The 20,722-nt window shown below is 35.0% G+C and overlaps 3 protein-coding genes across 5 annotated transcripts; 2 read left to right on the forward strand and 1 right to left on the reverse strand.

Annotated features, from left to right (window-relative positions):
* Positions 1-2,155: 2,155 nt before the first annotated feature.
* Positions 2,156-6,725, forward strand: LOC146927227 (uncharacterized). Its single transcript, XM_085700575.1, has 6 exons — positions 2,156-2,627; positions 4,140-4,238; positions 4,374-4,511; positions 4,612-4,672; positions 5,578-5,702; positions 6,344-6,725. The coding sequence occupies exons 1-6, from the start codon at positions 2,247-2,249 to the stop codon at positions 6,410-6,412; spliced, it is 873 nt and encodes a 290-aa protein (XP_085556701.1). The 5' UTR covers positions 2,156-2,246; the 3' UTR covers positions 6,413-6,725.
* Positions 6,726-7,492: 767 nt separating this feature from the next.
* On the reverse strand, positions 7,493-11,837 carry LOC146927228 (vesicle-associated protein 3-1-like). 3 transcript variants are annotated; one of them, XM_085700579.1, is made up of 7 exons: positions 11,617-11,837; positions 11,467-11,537; positions 10,867-10,942; positions 10,348-10,463; positions 10,140-10,217; positions 9,501-9,578; positions 7,493-7,771 (listed from the first exon to the last, which is right to left on the reverse strand). In XM_085700579.1, the coding sequence occupies exons 1-7, from the start codon at positions 11,744-11,746 to the stop codon at positions 7,727-7,729; spliced, it is 594 nt and encodes a 197-aa protein (XP_085556705.1). In that variant the 5' UTR covers positions 11,747-11,837; the 3' UTR covers positions 7,493-7,726. The 3 variants fall into 3 exon arrangements, with proteins under 3 accessions (XP_085556705.1, XP_085556706.1, XP_085556707.1); XM_085700580.1 differs by lacking the exon at positions 10,140-10,217 and having other exon boundaries at positions 11,617-11,801; XM_085700581.1 differs by lacking the exons at positions 7,493-7,771; positions 10,140-10,217 and having other exon boundaries at positions 9,313-9,578; positions 11,617-11,801.
* A 7,222-nt stretch (positions 11,838-19,059) lies between these two features.
* On the forward strand, positions 19,060-20,702 carry LOC146927229 (uncharacterized). The gene is made up of 2 exons (XM_085707039.1): positions 19,060-19,803; positions 20,634-20,702. The coding sequence occupies exons 1-2, from the start codon at positions 19,060-19,062 to the stop codon at positions 20,700-20,702; spliced, it is 813 nt and encodes a 270-aa protein (XP_085563165.1).
* Positions 20,703-20,722: the final 20 nt, after the last annotated feature.

Here is a 20,722-nt window from a genome sequence, read left to right on the forward strand (position 1 = left end):
ATAGTCCAATCTTCAACAATATTTTTTGCTCACGTCTATTAATAATCTTTTTTTTAAAGGATTTAAAGTCCAATCTTTAACAATATTTTTTGCGCACATTTGTTATTAATTTTTTTTAGAGGATTTAAATTCCAATATTTAACATTATTGCTCAGGTTTGTTACTAATCTTTTTTTTAGAGGATTTGAAGTCCAATCTTTTCCATTATTTTTTACTCACGTTTGTTACAATCGATCAAAGACTAAGGATGAGTAATTTATATCAATAAAATAATATGGAATATTGTTTTTTGTGGAAGGGATATGAAAATACTTGACAATCTTTGTCGGTTGTATTGAGGGGAACAACACAGATGTACAACATAAAAGCGGCTGATAAAAAAGTAACATGAGTTGTTGTTTTGTGCTAGTTTTTTTGTGAGTTTGATCTTTCGTTAACAGAGGTAAAAGAGGGTTAACGGTGACGATTAGTGACATGGATTACTAATCCACGTATTATTTTATAATTGGCTATTTGTATTTAAAATTAAGGGTATTTTTGGAAAGAAAAGTCCAACCCAAAGGTGTGCTTATAGATATAAAAAAAAAAAAAGCACACTATCATAGTTTGTATAAGCAATTATAAACCAGCAAAGTCAAATAATTCTTAAAATTAATCGTAAATAATTTGAATCATAATCACTTATAAACCAGCAAAGTCAAATAATCCATAAAATTAATCAACTTTGATTAGTTGTAACATGAAGAAAAAAAAACTTACAGGTTAATTCTGAATTCTGATGCAGAGGGTGGAGAGAGGTTGAGAGAAACTAAACAATGCGGGAACGAAACCCTACTTATTAATATTTTTAATATAGTTCTAACAAATCTTTTTCTAAAAGATTTTGAATCATAATATTTTGCTCACGTTTATTACTAATATTTTTATCAGAGGGTTTAAAGTCTTATTTTTAACATTATTTTTTTCTCATGTTTGTTACTAATCTTTTTTTTTCTCACGTTTCTTACTAATCTTTTATTAGAGGATTTAAAGTCTAATATTTAACATTATTTTTTGCTCACGTTTATTACTAATATTTTTTTAGAGGATTTAAAGTCCAATTTTTAACATTATTTTTTTCTCATGTTTGTTACTAATCTTTTTTTTTTTGCTCACGTTTGTTACTAACTTTTATTAGAGGATTTAAAGTCCAATCTTTAACATTATTTTTTGCTTAGTTTGTTACTAATCTTATTTTTTTGCTCATGTTTGTTACTAATCTTTTATTAGAGGATATAAAGTCTAATCTTTAACATTATTTATTGCTCATGTTTGTTACTAATCTTTTTTATAGAGGATTTAAAGTCCAATCTTTAACAATATTTTTTGCTCGCGTTTGTTACTAATTTTTTTTAGAGGATTTATAGTCCAATCCTCATCAGCTATTATTTTTGTTTAAAAAAAAATTAAAAAAACTCATAGACTCGTGAGAAATAAAGCAGGAAAAAACATACACTTTGGATTTTTTTTCATAAGTGATTATTGCTCAACTTTGATTTTCTCAAATTCTGATTCATTCATTCTTCTAATAAAAAAAGTAAAAATAAAGCTTGAATTGTAATGTTGGCGGAAAGTAAATTGTTCGAAGGATAAAACAGAAAGATATTCAATTCATGAAGTGGACCTTAAAGATATTCCATTCAATGGTGCTTCAGAAGTATTAATCAAGTTCGTGAGCCTTGGAACTTTCTAATTTTTTAGAGGTGATGAGATGTGATCAGAGGGTACTATGATGAATTCTAGATCGATTTGAATTCATGAGAAGCGACATAAAAAATACAAATATAATTTTTAAACTTTTTGTGAGTTTGATCTGTTGTTAACGGTGGTAAAAGAAAGTTAACGGTGACGATTAGTGACACTGATTATTAATCCACGTGTTATTTTATAATTGGCTATTTGTATTTAAAATTAAGGTTATTTTTGGAAAGAAAATTCCAACCCAAAAGTGTGCTGAAAGGGGTAGTTTTCTTTATATATAGTATAGATGAAATGCGATAAATTTCTTATTGTCAAAAAAAAAAACCACAAAAACTTTTTGTAAGTTACAATTTTTTTGATTGAATAGGATAAAATATTTTTCATAATAAAAAAGATTTTTTAAAACCTTTAGAATCCTAATTGAATAGTAAAAATAAAAAAAAAATTAGAGAACCCAGAACGAGAATTGAAAGAACACAAACCTACCTGAATCAATCTAATCCAAAATGGCAAAACGCAAAACATCCGAATCCAATTCACAATCGGAAGAAAGAACATCATCATCATCATCATCGGAATCAGAAGGAGAAGAAACCGTACGGAATGTTAGTAGGAGTACCATGATGTCGGATTACGAGAAACAAAGACTAGATAGAATTGCTGAAAACAAAGCGAGGTTAAAGGCTATGGGTTTACCCCAAATGGTTTCTTCATTGAAAACTTCAACTCCAATTAAGAAGAAGAAAGGGAAAGAGAAGGTTGAAGAAGATGAAGAGTATATACCCCAAAATGAGGAAGAACAAGAAAATGATGAATCTGATTCTTCTAGTGAACAGCATGAGCATGATTCTGACTTTGAAAATGCTTCTGGGTCACGCAAAAGAAAGGTTTGTTTGTAATGTAATGTAGTTTACATTTTTTCAATCAAAATGCCACATTTTTCATGAAGTTTTGTTTTTTTTTAGTTCAATCAATTTGTTAGTAGAAATATTATTGATTGGTGAACCCTTGGAACTTACATAATTACTATAAATATTGATTTATTTTGTTAAATGTTTTAGTTTTGATGAAATTTGTTTTTTGAGATGAATAATTGTGTAAATAATGCGTGTAAGTACAATTAAGTCATTAACCAGTAGTCTAGTACAATTAAGTATAATCAAGTTCAAATCCCTTTGGTGCCAACAAGTGCTTTGTTGGGCCAGTCCATAGAGAGCTTTGCTCTAACTTCAATTGGGTCCCCTGATAGTGGACAGTGAGATTGGTCTCTCATTAGTTGGTCCTTCGGCCAAATAGCGAGTTTCCAATAGAAAAGGTCACTAACCAGTTAGGGATTGGTATTGGTTTGGAAAATCTATTTTACAATTTATGCAGGTTTACTGTATGACATAAGCTCTTTGTAAGTGCGAGAAAAGTTTACGAAATAGCTTATGATATGTCAATAAGTTGTTCGTAGTCTTTTTTGACAAGTACTTGTTCAATTGCTGTTTATCCAAACACATCCTAGTTTGCTCAACTAAAGAGTTGGATTTAAGTCATGTAAATGAAGAAATATATTTCAAGTATGCAGATGAAATTAGACTCCCAACTTGATCTATAGGATAGTAGAAAGAAAAAAAAAAATATAAATGCAGATAGTAGTCAGGAATATGGTTGATTAGGTGAATAGTCTGTATAAACTGTATGAATGCAATTATCTGATAATGTAGGCAGACATTTGAAAAAGCTTATGCGTATCTTGTTATGACTCCAGCATTTACTGATATGTTTGCTTATCTTATTTCTTACCATTTTTTAAGTGTTTAGGAAAGTCTATGAAATTAGTTTATGGCATTATTTTAGAACAGTTTAACATATTACTTATTTGATTAGCCAGATATTGTTTATGCCATAGATCTTATCTGATAAGTATTTGATCGATAAACACTCAATTGAGCAAGTTACCCAAATGTGCCATGGTTTTCATGTATATAGACATGATTTTGAGTCTTGTAAATAAGGAAATGTATTTTCACAGAGGTCCCAATGTGAAGTATGTGGATACAAAAACAGGAATCGAGCTTGAACTTTAGGATACTTAAAATATAAATATAGGTGAAGTTGGTTAAAAAAATTTAAGATATATTAAAAGAATGTTAAAAAGAAAGTACTACAAAGTTTGCATTTGAAGTTATTTTAATTGAGTGCTTTCATGCAAGCATTTTATCTGTTTTTACATAATTTTAAAGCCAACTTATTTTCATGGTAGAATGGTCTTATTTGATTTTTGTTTGATTTGAAATGAATGCTAGGATGCTTGAATTGTGCACTTTTTGAAAAACTATTCTGCATAATCCTAACAGTTACGCTTTGAAAATTATGTTGACCTTTACTGTTCTTTACCTCGATACTAATTGCAGGCGAAGAACAAAAGTTTGAAGGTGAAAAGTAGAGTAACTGGAAAGAAGCATGGTGGTAATTTAGAGAATGTTGATGATGAAGATGAAGCTTTGATGCAGGTAGTCTTGTTTTTTAGATCTTGTTGGTTATAGTTGTTTGAGAATAAATCCTAAACATTTTGCCATGCTACTGATAAGAATATTGTTGTGAATATAGAAAGCATCTTAACTGTACTGTATGAAATCTATGGACAGGCTATTGCTCTTTCCCTGCAAGATTCAGCAGAGGCTTCAGTTTGCTCTAACAAGACTGTAGGGAACATCAGCAAGGCTGAGAAAAAGGGAAGCATTCAGATTCAAGAAGATAAGGGAAGAAAGAAGAACAAAAAATCGGTTTGTATTGATTTTCCTATTCACATAATGATCTTTCCGTCTTTGTAGTTCTTTCAATTTGTATCCAAAGTTGCTTTTTAATATCTAATTTTGCCAACAGTTTGCTAGTCGGCTGCAAATGACTGAGGATGAACTCATTGTACACTTCTTCCAGCTTGATGGTAATTTGATAATTTCTGTTGATGCTACTTTTTGATTGCTGAGGGAAAGTGTTTGTCAGTATATCATGCCCACATAAAATTAAAACTTGTTGGCATGATGTGAGAAACTAGAAGCCAACCATCTTGTTGATCTATTCATTTAAAATGGTAAAGAAAGATCTATTAGCAGTTTTTGAAAATCCACATTTTTAGCCCATACAGTGATATATAATTGACTGTTTTGTTATAATATAATCAATTGGTATTACTCTCGTGAGCATCTATTTATTAATTGGCGTATATTGATGCAGTCTTATTTCAACTTACACGTGAATTGGTGAAAAGTATGAGAGATTAGTCATTTCTTTACATGATCTTATAAATCTCTACTTTTGTTTTTTATTTTTATTTTTTGAGGAAAAAATCTCTACTTTTTTTTTTTGTTTATAAAAAATGGTTTAAATGGACCAAACATATTGTTTTCATAATGTCAAATTATTTTTAAAATTAAACTGAAAACAATTTGTATGGAATATTTTTTTGCCTTTACTTACTTTAGGGTTTTCAAATCCGTTATGGCACTAACTAGAGCTTATCTAAGACGTTGAATGATGCAAAAGAACACAAAATAAAGCTTGTCTTTCTCCTAGTATCTCCAATCCAAAATAAAATTATGAATAAGAGGAATGTTATAGAACCGGGGTCTAGTGCAAGTGGTTGGTGCGCAGTGTGTGAATGTTGTAAACTTCAGGGTACCGAGTTCGATTCCTACTGATAAAAAAAGGAGAAGTTATAGAGATTCGATATTGTTGTCAACATTGAATATGTAAATGAAGATAGGAGGTTTTGTTTCCCCTGTTTTCCTGTTGATATTTAAATTCATGGAGAGACTGTTGATTATTGACAAGGCTAGTTCTGACATGCAGAAGCAGGAGAAGGAACTGTAACAATAAGGGATTTAGAGAAAGCAGCTATAACTCATGATTTTTCATGGTCAGACAAAGAGTTAGTTGATATGATCCGTTGCTTTGATAGTGATGGAGATGGAAGGGTAAGTATTATTAACTACTTTCTCAATAATTTTGTTTGAGAACATAGAATAACTTGTAGGTTGCATAACCTTCAGTTTTAACTTAGATGGGTAATTGCTAAAACTTTCTGAAATATTGCATATACATGGACTGTATACTATTTCTCCTTCAGAATCTGTATACTGTCAAATTATACTATGGTTATTTAGTGTACTATGTAGTTAAGCTTGTCCATAGTGGTAATAGTTTGACCGTGTAACCTCAAGGGATAGTTCAAATCTCTTCGAGAATGGTTGTAAAATGACCACTATGTCACTTTAGTTTATGACAAGTCTTTTTTTCCCATTTTTACTTAGAAAACCTTGTTCACTTTTTAAGGTCTATGAAATTCATAGTTTTAAAGTAGAAAATCTTCAATGATATTAATCTATTCAGGTTGATTAAGGTGATTGATGATTTTTAATTTTAGATTTGTTTATTTTGAGGGACCATATTGTCTGACCTCACTAATTGAAAGACTAAATTAGTGATTCACTCAAATAGATCTTTTTCGCATTTTACAACTATGAAAATCAATAATTTTTAATCTTTGACTTTTGTGTATTGTGTTCTATATTTAAATTTATTATTAACTAATTAAGTATAATGGTTTTTGTTGCAGCTAAGCCTTGACGATTTTCGGAAGATTGTTGTTCGTTGCAACATGATAAAAGGCCCTGAAAACTCTTGACAAGGTCAAGGTTAAAGTTTTAGGCATATAATATAGGATAGGATATGATGGTAATATTTATCTGTAATTCTTTGTGGCTATTTTGGCATCACTTTGAGGGCTGGAGAGCATGACCACAATAGTATAAAGATCATTGGAGAGATGAAATGACAACAACCATCGAAATCTCTCACACACACAAGTAGAAAAACTGGGTTTGAACCTGTTATGGTGTCCAACATAACAATTTCTGTATTTTTGCCAGTCAAAATGTAGGACTTGTGGTTAATGTTAAAATCAAATTTTGCCATCAAGATGTCGGAATTTATGTAAAGTTCTCCTCTCTCTATTGGATAATCTCCAGCAACCTAAACCTCAGATGCCAGAATTTACTTATACTTTAAACAAATGAATTTAAATCATTTCCTATCCATCATCAGAAGCTCCAAGAGCACCGATAGCAATGACAACAAGATGGTATGGAACAACTAAACCACGTCCATGACGTCGTTGTTGATGCGGCGAGAATATCAAAGTCAAAACAACCACTGCTCAAGTGCTCCAGCAAACTTTGTTAACAGAGAGTCGAGCCTTAAGGATCATCCGAACAGTGACATTTTTAGCATAAAGTAGATGTCAGAGAAATAGTCCTTCGTGAAACAGCGAGAATATCGTTTCTCTGACTTCTACTTTATGTTAAAGTGTTACATCAAAATTTGTATCGGTATATAAAAGATAGATGTAAAGTGGACAAAAAGTGGACATAATTCGTTAAGACAAACTGACTTGTTTGGCAAGCATAAATGAAGAAATCAACTCGGTGAAGTCAATGAGGTAAATCACCGTTCAAAATCTTATTTGTTGGAAGATTGATAAAACACCTCTCGTTTGAGATGAGTTATCCACTAATTAATGTAATCACCAAGGGTTATAATATTTCAATGTAAATAACACACTATTTCTTTTCTTTGTGAAAAAAATGGGACAAACGGTTTCTTCTTGCATTCCTTTGTTCCAATTCTGTTTCTCCATTTTATGGTGATGATGATTGTGAAAAATTGAGAAAATCACAAAAAGAGGAACTAGATACTAGTGTCCATATTCTGTTTCAATTTCATCAACCTTTCTATATTATCTAACATCCATATTCCATTCAATGTATATATATAAAGAGGTACTATGGTATATGATTATCTAGAAAACGATGCAATTTAAACAACTACAAAACTAAAGAAAAGTACTGTTGGAATAACCAACATTCTACTGATACGTGACTAAACAACTTCATCCATTAGTGAACATTACTTGGCAGCTTCAGTGTCTCACGCCTCACGACTACATCATATGACTGTCGTCGTTGGCCTCGCGCCTCAAAACATTCTGCATATGACAAGATTCAATCAATCAATAGTTTTCCAAGAGAACCATTGGTTATAAAATTTAAACTATGGCGCAATTATTCAATACTTAACCACGTGGTCGTGGGTTCGATTCCCACAGACGGCGCCAAATTGATAGGAACCCAAATTAAGAGAAACAAAAGAAATGGTATTATTGATTGAAAAGAAAATATTACAGAAGATTATCCCTCTGTAATCCCAAAGCAAAAGCTCCTCAGAGAAGAGACATCTCTCTCTCTGCCCAAAACCAATAAGGTTCCTAATTGAATTATTTTGAATTTTTTTCTACTGTTGTGGCCAAATGGCCTTATTTATACAAACTAAGGGCATAAACTGCCTGTAACCGCTCCTAATCAATACAAATTACTGCATAAACTGCCTAACTGCTTCTAATCAACACAAATACTGCATATTATACAAAATGCTAACTGCTCCTAAATAACTATATATTAAAATAACTGACTGCATCAGCAGTTACCCTATCAATACCACCGGATACCTAACAAATTTTGACAAGGAAAATGATATGGACGAATCACCAATTTAGTTTCTAAAACATACTATTTAGCAATAATGATACATTTTTACTATGCTACTCATATTCCAGGAAAATGATACCACTGAAGTTAGTAAAATTTCATAATAATCTCTGAAATTGAAAATCGACAATCACATTGGTGTTTCTAGGATAATTTTTGGGACTATTTTGACAGGAGGGAATGAGATTACAATCCAATTATCTTAGTGAAAACATATATAGCAGTTCGCATCTCTGTGTGGACTGTTGGATGAGTTAGCGGAAATAACAATTTTTTCAAAGCTAGTCCTCAAATTGGGGTACTATCAAATATGGATGAAGGAATACATACATAAGACGACTTTTCGAGCACAGGAATGATCATTTTGACTATTAGTGCTTGAGAAAGTTTGTACTATTTTTCTTTGACAATATACTAATCTGTAGTAGGGATGAGAAAAGCCATGTGAATCAGTTGAGGATTGTTATTAAAATTCTGCAATAAAACAAGCTTATAGTAAAGGGTGCTACATTTCCTTCATTTATAGAAGCCGTTAAGAATCAGGCGGAGTATGGCAATTGTTCAACAACGAATGAAGTAGACAGTGTTAGTTAGTTAGTTGGTTATGAAGTACTCAAAAGTTTTTAGTTAGTTAATTATAACCAAACTCTGCTCAATTAAACAGTGGCCACGATCTAGAATTCTTTCACAGCTCAGCCTATCATCAAGCAACCCACCAACCCAATTACTATACATTTTGCAAAATCGACAACAGAACTAAGCCTATGGATAACATCGAGCTGAACCAAAATCTTCAAGAGTTCAAATGGTAGGATATGCTCACACACTTTCTTTATCATGTGATATTTTTACTTCTTGGAATCAGAGAAATCTTTTAAGGTATTCGTGAACAGATGATTACGATGATCTTATCTTTTCCAAACTATAAATTCAGACATAAAGAGACAGATATGTAATTCAGTTCATGTAAATAATTGATTAACATAACAAATGAACAAATTAGAAGTGATGAAAGAAAACTTCAATATAAAATCTACTTTGGAGGTCGCTAATTAGAAAAAAAAATCAAAACAGAATCATATGATAACAATCAATATGACCAAGCTAAACATTCAAGATAAAATGTGCATAAGCATTCTTAAAAGAAAATTTACGGATTTAATGCAATACCAATTCTTGCTGAAGCCTTTTATTTTGCTCAATAAGGGATTTCCTCTCCTCGAGTAACTTTGAAATAAGCGCCATTGCCTGACATAATAAAGAAATTCAAAATGAGCACCGATTTTTCCAAATTCAAATCTTACTAAGAGCAATGAAATGAATAGGGTCTATAGGCAATGGAATCTATTTGCATATTGTTTTCATTATCAGGGTTATGAACTGATCAACTTCAATACGACTATATGGAGGGACATTCCCAAAAAGGTGCTTAAATTGAAAAGAAATTCAATTTATTACAGCAAGATCATTGTCAAAGACCAGTATAGTAATATAAATCGATACATAAATTATAAAACTTGAAAAATTGTTCATTTAAATATTCAAATACATTTGGAAAGTGATTGCGGCCTCCTTAAACTAAATTATAATCATCAAGATCTGTTATATCTCTATGTCTTTACAATGACATGAAAACTTGTCGTTTTGGGTTAAGTTCAAAAGTATATATTATTGCAGGTGTGTCCTGGTTGAAGCTTGTAACGATGTGGTTGTGAAAGATGAACAGGGTCAATAACCAAATTAAACAATATTTTGTGCGGCATAAAATTATATGTGAACTGCTTTTAAAAATATCAGGAAAAAAAAAACCTTATCCATAGCGGTAGGAGCAACATAAACAACCCTCAATTTGCGCTCTTCAACCTCATAGCCGGACTCTTTTTCAAACTAAATTCAATGAGAAAAGAAATGATTAAATTATATATGGTGGACGAAAAACTCCGTATATCTCACGTCACAGATACAATACTGTGATTATCTAATCTTTATAAAGAGACAATTTGTTATTTGTGGTTACCATTTCCGAAGTGATATCTTTTGTGGTAGCTCCAGGCGTTGCAATTATGCTTTGAATGAGAAACTTATCTTTGCATTTCATGTCAGAAGGTGCCTCCTCTTGGGGTTGCATTGTAGCTGCATAGTGAAAATGTAAATATGCCACAAACAGTCAATAAGTAAACAAGGATGCTATTTAGTTTGAATTGTTTGAAAACTGTAACAGTTCATAACACATCCGATTTATATAACCAATCCAATGTAAACAGTATTTCAAATGCGAATGATTCACTTTAAAGGGTAAAATAAGCTATCACAGTCATTGATGAAAATAAATAGGCAATTGATATGCCAAAACATCCATGATTTGATATGTATGTACATCTAACATCATCAATCATTGATAAATAGGTAAAAATTGATATGTATGCTATATCACTGTAACAGAATTTGATTTTTGCCGCTACTGATAAACACCTGAAAAATTACTACTTCAAACAAATTTGAGTATTCCTGTTTGCATTTGGGAGAGAGAAAAAACCTGTAACATCACAAGTAGACCTAGGCAACACAACTCCAATCTTAGGCTCAACAGAATACTTCTTTGGACATGTAATCTGCAACAATACCATAAATTTCACTCCAAATCAATTACAACTCCCCATAACACATAATTAAAAAAAAAAAAAAGGCAAACCACCATTTTGGTCCCTAGAAGTATAACTTGCTGGTCCCTGAATGTATCGAAATTACAAACACATCCTCAACTGTCTCGTTTTGGTTCCCATTTTAGTATTCGAATACGTTTTTCGCTGGTCAATTTAGTCCATATAATTATTAACAAAATAGGCATCAAGGATGTGTTTGCAATTTCGATACATTTAGGGTTTATATTGACGGTGTCTCACACGACATAAATGGTTGTTTACCCAAAAAAGCAGACACAAACACAAATTTATCATCATGTTGCACGGACACTTCTAATTGAAGGAGTGTCCCAGTGTCCGACACTGACACGACGCCAACACTTGTGATTATATTGAATTATGTAATATTCTCAAAATCTTATCAGTGTCGTGTCAGTGTCCATGCTTCATAGTTAATCAAACTCAAAGAAAACATGATTGAAGAGCATGAGAACCTTGAAAGCCACGTAATAATCTGACTTGTTAGACAACTTCAAAGAACATGAAATCTTCTTCCCCAATTCAACTGTTTTCACAAAAATATGAAAGAAATTAGAAAAAAAAACGTGATCGAAGAAACAAAATAATCGAAGAGGCTTAATTACATGGAAACTTAAGCTTCCGAGGATGAATGTGAAGATAGAAACTAGTAGTATATGGTTGTGATTTCAATTCTGCATAATCACCATAGTTTGAAGAAACAGAATCCGAACAAGAAGAAATTGTTTGTCCCATTGTGATTGTATCACAGAGAAAGCGTTGTTATTAGGGTTTAGAAGAAAGAGTTTGTTGGAACGAAAGAAGAATGTGTGAGTTGTGAGTGAGTGAGGAGAGTGAAATGAAATGGCCAGTTTATAAATTTCTTGCTTCGTACGACTGCGCGGTTGAGTGCTGCTCTTTACCCAAATGGTTATGCTCATTCCCAAAGTAAATGTCCGAATTGCCAATGCGTAAGTTAACATGCGCTACGTGAGTTAACTCACACTGGGTACTATTTTCGTTTAAAACCAAGCAGACAACCATAAAGCTCCATTTTTTCTTTCCCTCCACTTCCAAAAACCCAAAAAGTGGGAATTTTTGGGTCAAAATCTTCATTCCAAATCATTGCAAATCGTCAGGAAACAAGTTTCTACGCTCATCAATCATCAAAGAACATGTAATGTACCGTCAAATCTCATCCTTTTTTCCTAGTTTTTCTGCAACTTGCGTCATTTTTTTTCCAGTATGTGATAGTGCTGAGCGTGAGTTAATAACTTCATTTGGACACTTGCGATGTTGGTTGGTCTTTTGACCTCAAAACACAACATGCCTAAGCTGATTGTCACCGATAGGGACCCCACTTTGATGAAAGCCGTTGCCGAAGTTCTCCCTAAAACGGACCATGTACTTTGCTATTTTTGTATTGAGAAGAATGTCAAATCTAGGTGCATCACGGATTGTAAAGTCAATGCCAAGCCTTCGAAAGTAAAAGTTGTTGGCAAAGATGCAAAGGAAGCGGATGATGACAAGCAATGTGAGCTTGTTAAGAAAATAGTGAGGGCTTGGAGAGATGTGGTTAACTCTCCTACGAAGGATTCATTTGCAATTGCATGGTTGACATTCAAAGATGAGGTATGCGGACCGTTTTCATTGTTTGTTAAATATGTTGAGGAAACCGTTTTGCCCATTAAGAAGCATTTTGTGAGGGCATGGACGAATAAATACTTGCGTCTAGGGTGTAGAAGCACCAACATTGTTGAATTGGCTCATGCACAATTGAAGATACTTGAGGAGTAGTGTGGGAGATTTGGCATCATGTTGGGATGAAATTGACAAAATGTTGAAAAACCAATTTGGTGAGATACAAGGGAGTTTTGGGAAGAGCATAACCGTCATGGTACACAAATACAAAAAAAAAACAAGTTATTCTCTGAGTTGGAGGGGTATGTCTCTAAGGCCGCTTTGGGTTTCATCGATGACGAATTTGAACGCTCTAGGAGATTCGGCTTTGCTAAAGAAGATTGTGGTTGTGTGCAAATGGCAACGTTCGGGTTACCTTGTGCTTGTATTCTTGCCGAGAAGAGAAAGAAAAAATTGCCTATTCTTTTGGATGAAATACACCCTCATTGGCGAAGATTAAGTGTAATTGGACAAGAGGCTGACACACATTTTTACGTTACGGAGGAATGGGACGCCATTCAAGAACGTATCAAGAGGTCCCATTACAAGATGAAACTCTTCATCAAATACAAGTTGCGTGAACTAGGATTTTCGGAGGAAACAATGTTGAAGCCACCTCCGAGAAAAGTGGCCACCAAGGGGGCACCTAAAAGGGTGAAGTCTACACTGAAAACGAGGTCCACAGGTCGAATCCCCTCTAAGTGGGAGACTATTGATGCTCAAAATCCCAATAGTCAATGCTCACATGACAAGAGTAATGTTCCAAAGAGTAAAGGTTCACGTCTTGGCAAGTGGTCCCGCTCACAAGCTTCGACTCCTACTTCAAAACCAAAACCTTATTTGAAAATACCATACATTTCACAAATTTCAAATCTCATGAGACCTTACGTTGGAGATATTGCGAATGTTAGAGGGGATGGTAATTGTAGTTTCCGAGTCGTAGCTAGGCACATGGGATTGAATGAGGAAGATCATGTTTTGGTTCGTCATGCACTTATTAATGAGTTGAAAACTCACAAGAGTGACTACTTGTCGATATATGCTACCGAGAGCCGTTACAAACTTATCTTCGATGGTTTACACCCTCCAACAAGGAAAAGTGGTACTGCGCCTCCAGAGAAGTGGTTGACCACTCCGGAAATGGGTCACATTATTGCTAGTTGCTACAATAGAGCGGTTGTTCTATTGACTTTGCCCAATTTGGGTGGTTCATGTGAGTCATATTTTCCAATCCGGAGTGCTCCACCACTTAAGCCACATTCCAACATAATGTGTCTTTGCTTGATTCCCGACCACTTTCTTCATGTGAAGTTGAAATAAAATTTTCCGATACCACCTCCTTCTACGGAGTGGATGACTCACAAGATTGGTGAGGCGGAGCAATGACTTTTTGAGTTTTTGGATAGACAAGCCGCTTTCGATGAGCTCATGTCTAAGGAGCCGAAGCCGCCAAAGAAACCAACAAATGAGCATAATCCTATTACTTTGGACACTCCGGAAAAGCCAAAGCAAGAGTTCGAAGTCATGGATGAAGACGAAGATTATGCATTATCACTAGTCTAGTTAGATAGGTTATGACACTTTTGGGTCGGTCGGTGTTAGTCCTATTTTTTGGTGGCATTACACCCCGACATATTTTTTGGTGGCCGATTGTGTAATTTGGATATTTATGGCCGATATGTAACTAATATTATATATTATATAAATATATGAAATGAATTATTTTTTTGGTGGCCTGTTATGTCACATCAATTATTGCTCGCATTACGTAATTTAACGATGAATTTGGGTAATTTTGACCGTTTATGTGAGATTATGTCATTTTAGAAATTTATGGACAAATTTGTGTAATTTGGGTCGTTTACGTGTCATTAAGTGATTACGGGTCATTACCAGCAAATTTGTGAAATTTGGATCGTTTGGATCGTTATGTGTGATTACATGATTGTGAGAAAAACGATGTTTTTGAGTAATTTTGATCGATTATATCGTATTATCCGATAATCTTGTTAAACGGGCGTAATTTGGTTAAGTTATGAATGTGGCGTGATTACGGGTCATTCTAGACTTTTTCTAAGTCTGTTCAGTAACTGGTTGCATTTAATGCAGATTCTGCTGTCTGCTATGAACGTGATTACCTCACGCTAGTACAAAGGACAATGTGAGTTAACTCATGCTACAACATGCTGCAACTAACACTAGCGCATGTTAAGTCACGCAACATGAGTTAACATACATTGCCAAAATCCCTTTGTTTGTGTGGGCATTGGCTAATGTTTTGTTTCTGAACTAATGACTCTTTGATGTATCTTGTACTTTTTGTGGCGTTTTTCTGGCACGCCTTGTGCTAGATTAATTGCCACCTGGTAGTAATATATTTCATTTTGATTTCTTCAAAAAAAAAAAAAACATACATTGCCATTTGTACTAGCGTGAGTTAACATGCGTAGGGGTATATCCGTAATATACTTTGAGAATGAGCAAATCCATTTGGCTAAAGAGCAGATATGAGCAAGTTACACGGTTGTGGGCTTTTTGTGAGGCCCAATATCTATCGCGACTTAAGGAAGTTTTAAGATTTCTTTTTAGGCCCCCTCATATCTCTTTGAACTTTTTAAAATTACGAAATTTCTCTTAATAACACGTCATGTAGATAACTACTGGATGTTTATTTTAAAATTTTTTCATTCGAATTTTGGGGTGTCAGAGACCAATTCTTGAAGTTTAAAGAGCAATTTTTTTTTTTTGTAGGTTTAATGACCCTCACCGAATCATTTTTTGAGAATTGCTCTTTTACCACCTATTAATTGTTCATAGACACCTGAAATCACCGATTCAGCTTCAACATTGTGGTTCAACTTCAACGTTACGAAATTGAGCAAAAACAACAGTCAATTTTTTTTTGGTGGTGGCCGGGGTTCAAACCCCGACCTTGCATATATTATGCATTGTCTTACTGTAACAACCCGATTTTTCGATTAGATTTATTTTTATTATTCTTAATTGTGTTATATGTGCTCTTGCGTGATTATTTGCCTCTGTGTGTATTTTTGGCTGGGATTCGCAGAATTCGGTGTTAGAAGGGTATTTTAGTCATTTTGGGACTTAGGGGCATTTTAGTCATTTTGAGAGCAGGGGTAATTTTGTAATTTTTGCTGAAGGTTATTTTTAGTGCTTAGTGAGGGTTATTATTTTACTAAGTGTTGGAGAGTTGGGTAATTATTTAGTTTACCGTTAAGTGACCGTTAGTGTTGTATTTAACCGTTAAGTGAGTAGTAACATTTTGGGTTAGAATAGAAATGGGTAAGGCCCATTAAAACATTGTGAGTTGAGCCCAATTAAGTAGAGTTTGTATAAACACTAGTTGGTAGTGAAATTGGGGTTTTACCAACATTTCATTTCATTTTCACAAATAGAGAGAGATAAGGAGAGAAAGCAAGAGGAGAAAAAGGGTTTTGAAGAGAAGGATCTAGAGAGAGCTAGAAGAGGCTAGAGAATCAAGAGTTGGAGCTAAAGTGAAGCACTAGCTAGAGATTGTGGAGAATTAAGGTAAGGAGGTTAGAATTCAAGCATAATCAATAGTTGTAGTTCATCCCTAATTCTTGCTTAAGTTGTTAATTGAGATTTTGTTGTAGAAATTCGTGCTTAATTATAATGGTATGATTATGTACATGAGTTGATTGATAATTGTGTTGTTGTTGTTGAATTTGTATGTCAAAATGGGTATGTATGAACATAGTATGTTTTTGTATGAAATTGATGAATTGTGAAGTTGTGGTTGTTGAATTATGAACGGATTCATGTTCAATTGTTATTGTTGATGATTTGAATCATGTTGTTGTTGAATTGATACATTGGGTATCATTAATTATGAATTGGTGATGAGATTTGTTGTGTTGTGGTGAAAATAGTTGTTGTGAATATTGGTTTTGATTATAGGTTGAAAACTTGTTATTGTTGAGAAAATGAATTTTTAAAAGATTCGTATCACTTATTCAAATGCCACGAAAACGTGTGAGTTTGATGTGTTGGAGCCTCGGGTTATGCCTCGGATCACTTTTGACATTGAAGGGTTTTAAACACCCGATTTTGGGGTGAAAATGGCATAAACCCGCGGCCGAAATGCGCGAAAATGCACGTTACAGAGCGCTGCGCCTGAGCTAGGGCGCTAGGCGCCCACACTCAGAGAGCTAGCGCTAGGCGCTACACTCCTGGCGCCAGGCGCCCTGCACAGGGCAACGTGCCCGTTGTTCCGTGTTCGGGGGGTCGGGGGCATTCGTGTAGGGGACCGTAGCGACCGTTTGAAGGTGTTCTTGTACTGTTTTCACTTACTTTTCAACTGGAACATACTTGGCTTTGTTGAATGTTTGAGTTTTCAAATGGTTTGAAACTTGGATTTGTGTCGTTTTGGTTTTTAGGAAATGTTGAAAAGTGACCTGTTGTGAACATAAAGGATTGCAAGCTTAGTCTACAAATCATATAGACCTAGGCAAGGCTTGTAAAGTTGGTGCAATGTCTTAATCATGTTTTACTTGATTTTTGGGTGGAATTGTGGAATATGTGAACTTGGGATTTTCTCAAACGAACTTAGGCTAATCTTTGAACTAAAGCTTAATTGTTTGTAAGTGGCCTAGGCTCATGTTCATATGATTTTTAAAAAGTAATTGTGATTGGTTCCATCAAGTTTAACATGTTTTGTTTTTGAAAATGGGTTGCTTATGTAAAAAGAACAAAGAGAGACGAACTTTGAGTTTTTCATGATTTCGTCTCATTTGGCCGGTGAAACGCCAAGGTATCCTTTATTGCACTCACATGTGGCCTAGAGGTATACTTAGTTGAGGCATTGAATCTTGTTTACTTGGTTTGGTTCAATAACTCCATTTATTTTGAAAATGAGATACCGATAGACGAACTTTGTTGAAAATGGTTCCTTTGAACCAATTACCTTGTAAATCTTTTGTGAATGACTTTATGTGGTTAATTGAGGATATATGAATGGTTGTTGAAGGTTGAATATGATGCTTGTCATAAATGTTGTGTTATTCCACTTCGCTTGAGTTATGAGAAGTATGTGGATTGTTGTGAGATATTGTGTAATTGATGATGACTCATATGTGAATTGTGATTGGTTGAATGTGTGGACATGAATACTTGATAATGCAATGTTGTTGAGCTAGTCGATGTAATTGGAGGTGTACATTTACATTGTCGTTGGTAGTTGTATGTTGAGGTTGTGCATTATCGGGTCTTGTTGTATGTCCATGCATCATATCATATGAAGTTAGTTGTGAAATGTAAAAGGAGGTGTACTTTTACATAGTAAGAGGAGGTGTACTCTTACTTAGATGTGCGGTTGGCATCTATTGTTGTTGTATGGTACCACATGCATGTATGTGTCGAGTATAGGCGCATTGCATATTGAAATGAAATCTTGATGTGATATGTGAATGTTGTTTGTTGGTGATATGTTGATGCTTGCTTGTGATATTTGGATTGTTCGAATGAATGATTATTTGGAGGTTAATTGTCTTATTCATTTCAAATTATTATTTTTGATTATGATTGATGTAATACTAACCTCCAGTGGTTTTTAACCGCCTACCTGTCTGTATGGATGGGTAGACGCTGTGCAGGAGTAGTCCGCTTGCGGTGAGTACTTGGATAGCTGGATTTAGTCCCTGCTATCGTTTGGAGTTTTAGTCTAGGGCTCTGATTAGGTCGAGTCAGTGTCTTTTAGTTATGTTGGACTTGTTCTCTTTATCAAGATGTACTTGTTGTTGAGATTGGAGAATTTTATGTTGATATATTTGACCATGGTATATGTATTGATGGAGATATATGTTGGAGATTTTTGGTATGATTATATCTGCTGTGTCTGATGAAATATTATATGCATGACTGTGAATGTTTTGATGAGACGTAGTGTCTATTTCTTGAATATTTGTTATATTCGTGTTTTTTATCGCTTTAATAGAAATAGGGCGTTACAAGTTGGTATCAGAGCCTGGTTAGCCTTGTCCGAACTAATGGACTAGTAGACTAGTATCTGTTGATTTTTTTCCTGTTGGTATACGAACGGTAATGAGTTACCTTCGATACTTGTTTGATGTGCTGTTGTCCTTATCTGTTGGTTGGTTTTGTGTAGAAGTGAGATGGCTGGTGGTAGAGATGATGCAGCGATTGCGCATGCTTTGGCTTCGATGGCTCAGGTGTCGGCTCAGGCTAACGAGCAGGCGGCGGTTGGTCATCGTGATCCTGGAGAGGCTAAGGAGCGGAGGATGCTATGGCTGAGGAGCGGAGGATGCTACATTCCGCCGACGTTCAAGGGTAGGTATGACCCGGATGGAGCTCAGACATGGATGCATGCCATGGAGAGGATCTTTCGTGCTATGGTGACTAGTGAGGATCAGAAGGTCAGATTGGCTACTCATATGCTTGCTGAGGAGGCTGAGTATTGGTGGACCAATGCTAAGGGAAGGATTGAGGCCGGTGGTGGAGTTGTGACTTGGGCTAGGTTCAAGACTGAGTTTTTGGGGAAGTACTTTCCTGAGGATTTGAGGACTAAGAAGGAAGTGGAATTCTTGAACTTGAAGCAAGAGAACCGTTCAGTGGCTGAGTATGCTGCAAAGTTTGAAGAGCTTTCGAGGTTTTGTCCGTATATCAATGCGGAGGATGCTATGGTTTCCAAGTGTGTGAAGTTTGAAAGCGGTTTGAGGCCAGACATCTATCAGTACATGTGCATTCATGAGATCCGAGACTTCGATACTTTGGTGCATAAGTGTCGTATGTTTGATGATGCCGGAAGGGCTAAAGCTAATCATTACAAGGCTCAACATGATAAGAAAGGGAAGAGTCACGGATTTGGGAAACCGTACAACAAGGACAAGCAAAAGAAGAAAGAATCTGGTGGAGGCTCTAAAGTGAATGTTGCTGAGGTGAGATGCTTCAAGTGTGGCACATTAGCTCACTTTGCTAATGATTGCAAGAAGGGTGATAGTTGCTACAAGTGTGGGAAGGCGGGTCACAAGGCTTATGAGTGTACTTATATGGAGAAGGAGATCACTTGCTACAATTGTGGTGAGAAGGGGCATATTAGCACTAAGTGTACCAAACCGAAGAAGGCGGCAGGCAAGGTGTTTGCATTGAATGCGGAAGAGGTGGAGCATCCGGATAATCTCATCCGAGGTATGTGTTTTATCAATAGTACTCATTTGATTGCAATTATTGATACTGGTGCTACTCATTCTTTTATCGCGGTTAGTTGTGTTGAACGTTTGGGTTTAGTTGTGACTCCGTTGTCTCGAGGGATGTTTATCGATACCCCGGCTAGTGGTTCGGTGACTACTTCTTTAGTGTGTGCTAAGTGTCATGTTAGTTTTGGTAACGTGGATTTTGAGTTGGATCTTGTGTGTCTCCCGTTGAAGCATATGGATGTGATTTTTGGTATGGATTGGATGTTGACTTTTGGTGTTAACATTAATTCTTTGACCAAGAGTGTGACGTTTTCTAAGCCGGTAGCTGAGGAAGGTGGGAAGTTCTTAACCGCGGAACAAGTGAAGAAGTCTTTGGACGGTGAAGCTAGTGTGTTCATGATGTTTGCTTCCTTGAAGGAAGGTGGTGAGAAAGGAGTTGGTGATTTGCCGGTAGTGCAAGAGTTTCCAGAAGTTTTTCCGGACGACATTACCGAAGTTTGCAATTGAGGATAGGCGCATTGCAATTGAGGATAGGCGCATTCCGGACTATTGTTGTTGTATGGAACCACATGCATGTATGTGTCGAGTATAGGCGCATTGCATATTGAAATGAAATCTTGATGTGATATGTGAATGTTGTTTGTTAGTGATATGTTGATGCTAGCTTGTGATATTTGGATTGGTCGAATGAATGATTATTTGGAGGTTAATTGTCTTATTCATTTCAAATTATTATTTTTGATTATGATTGATGTAATACTAACCTCCAGTGGTTTTTAATCGCCTACCTGTATGTATGGATGGGTAGACGCTGTGCAGGAGTAATCCGCTTGCGGTGAGTACTTGGATAGCTGGATTT

This window comes from Medicago sativa, chromosome 4 (genome assembly GCF_051527215.1).
Source record: "Medicago sativa cultivar Bolivia chromosome 4, Bolivia_mono, whole genome shotgun sequence".
Classification (NCBI taxonomy): Eukaryota; Viridiplantae; Streptophyta; class Magnoliopsida; order Fabales; family Fabaceae; genus Medicago; species Medicago sativa.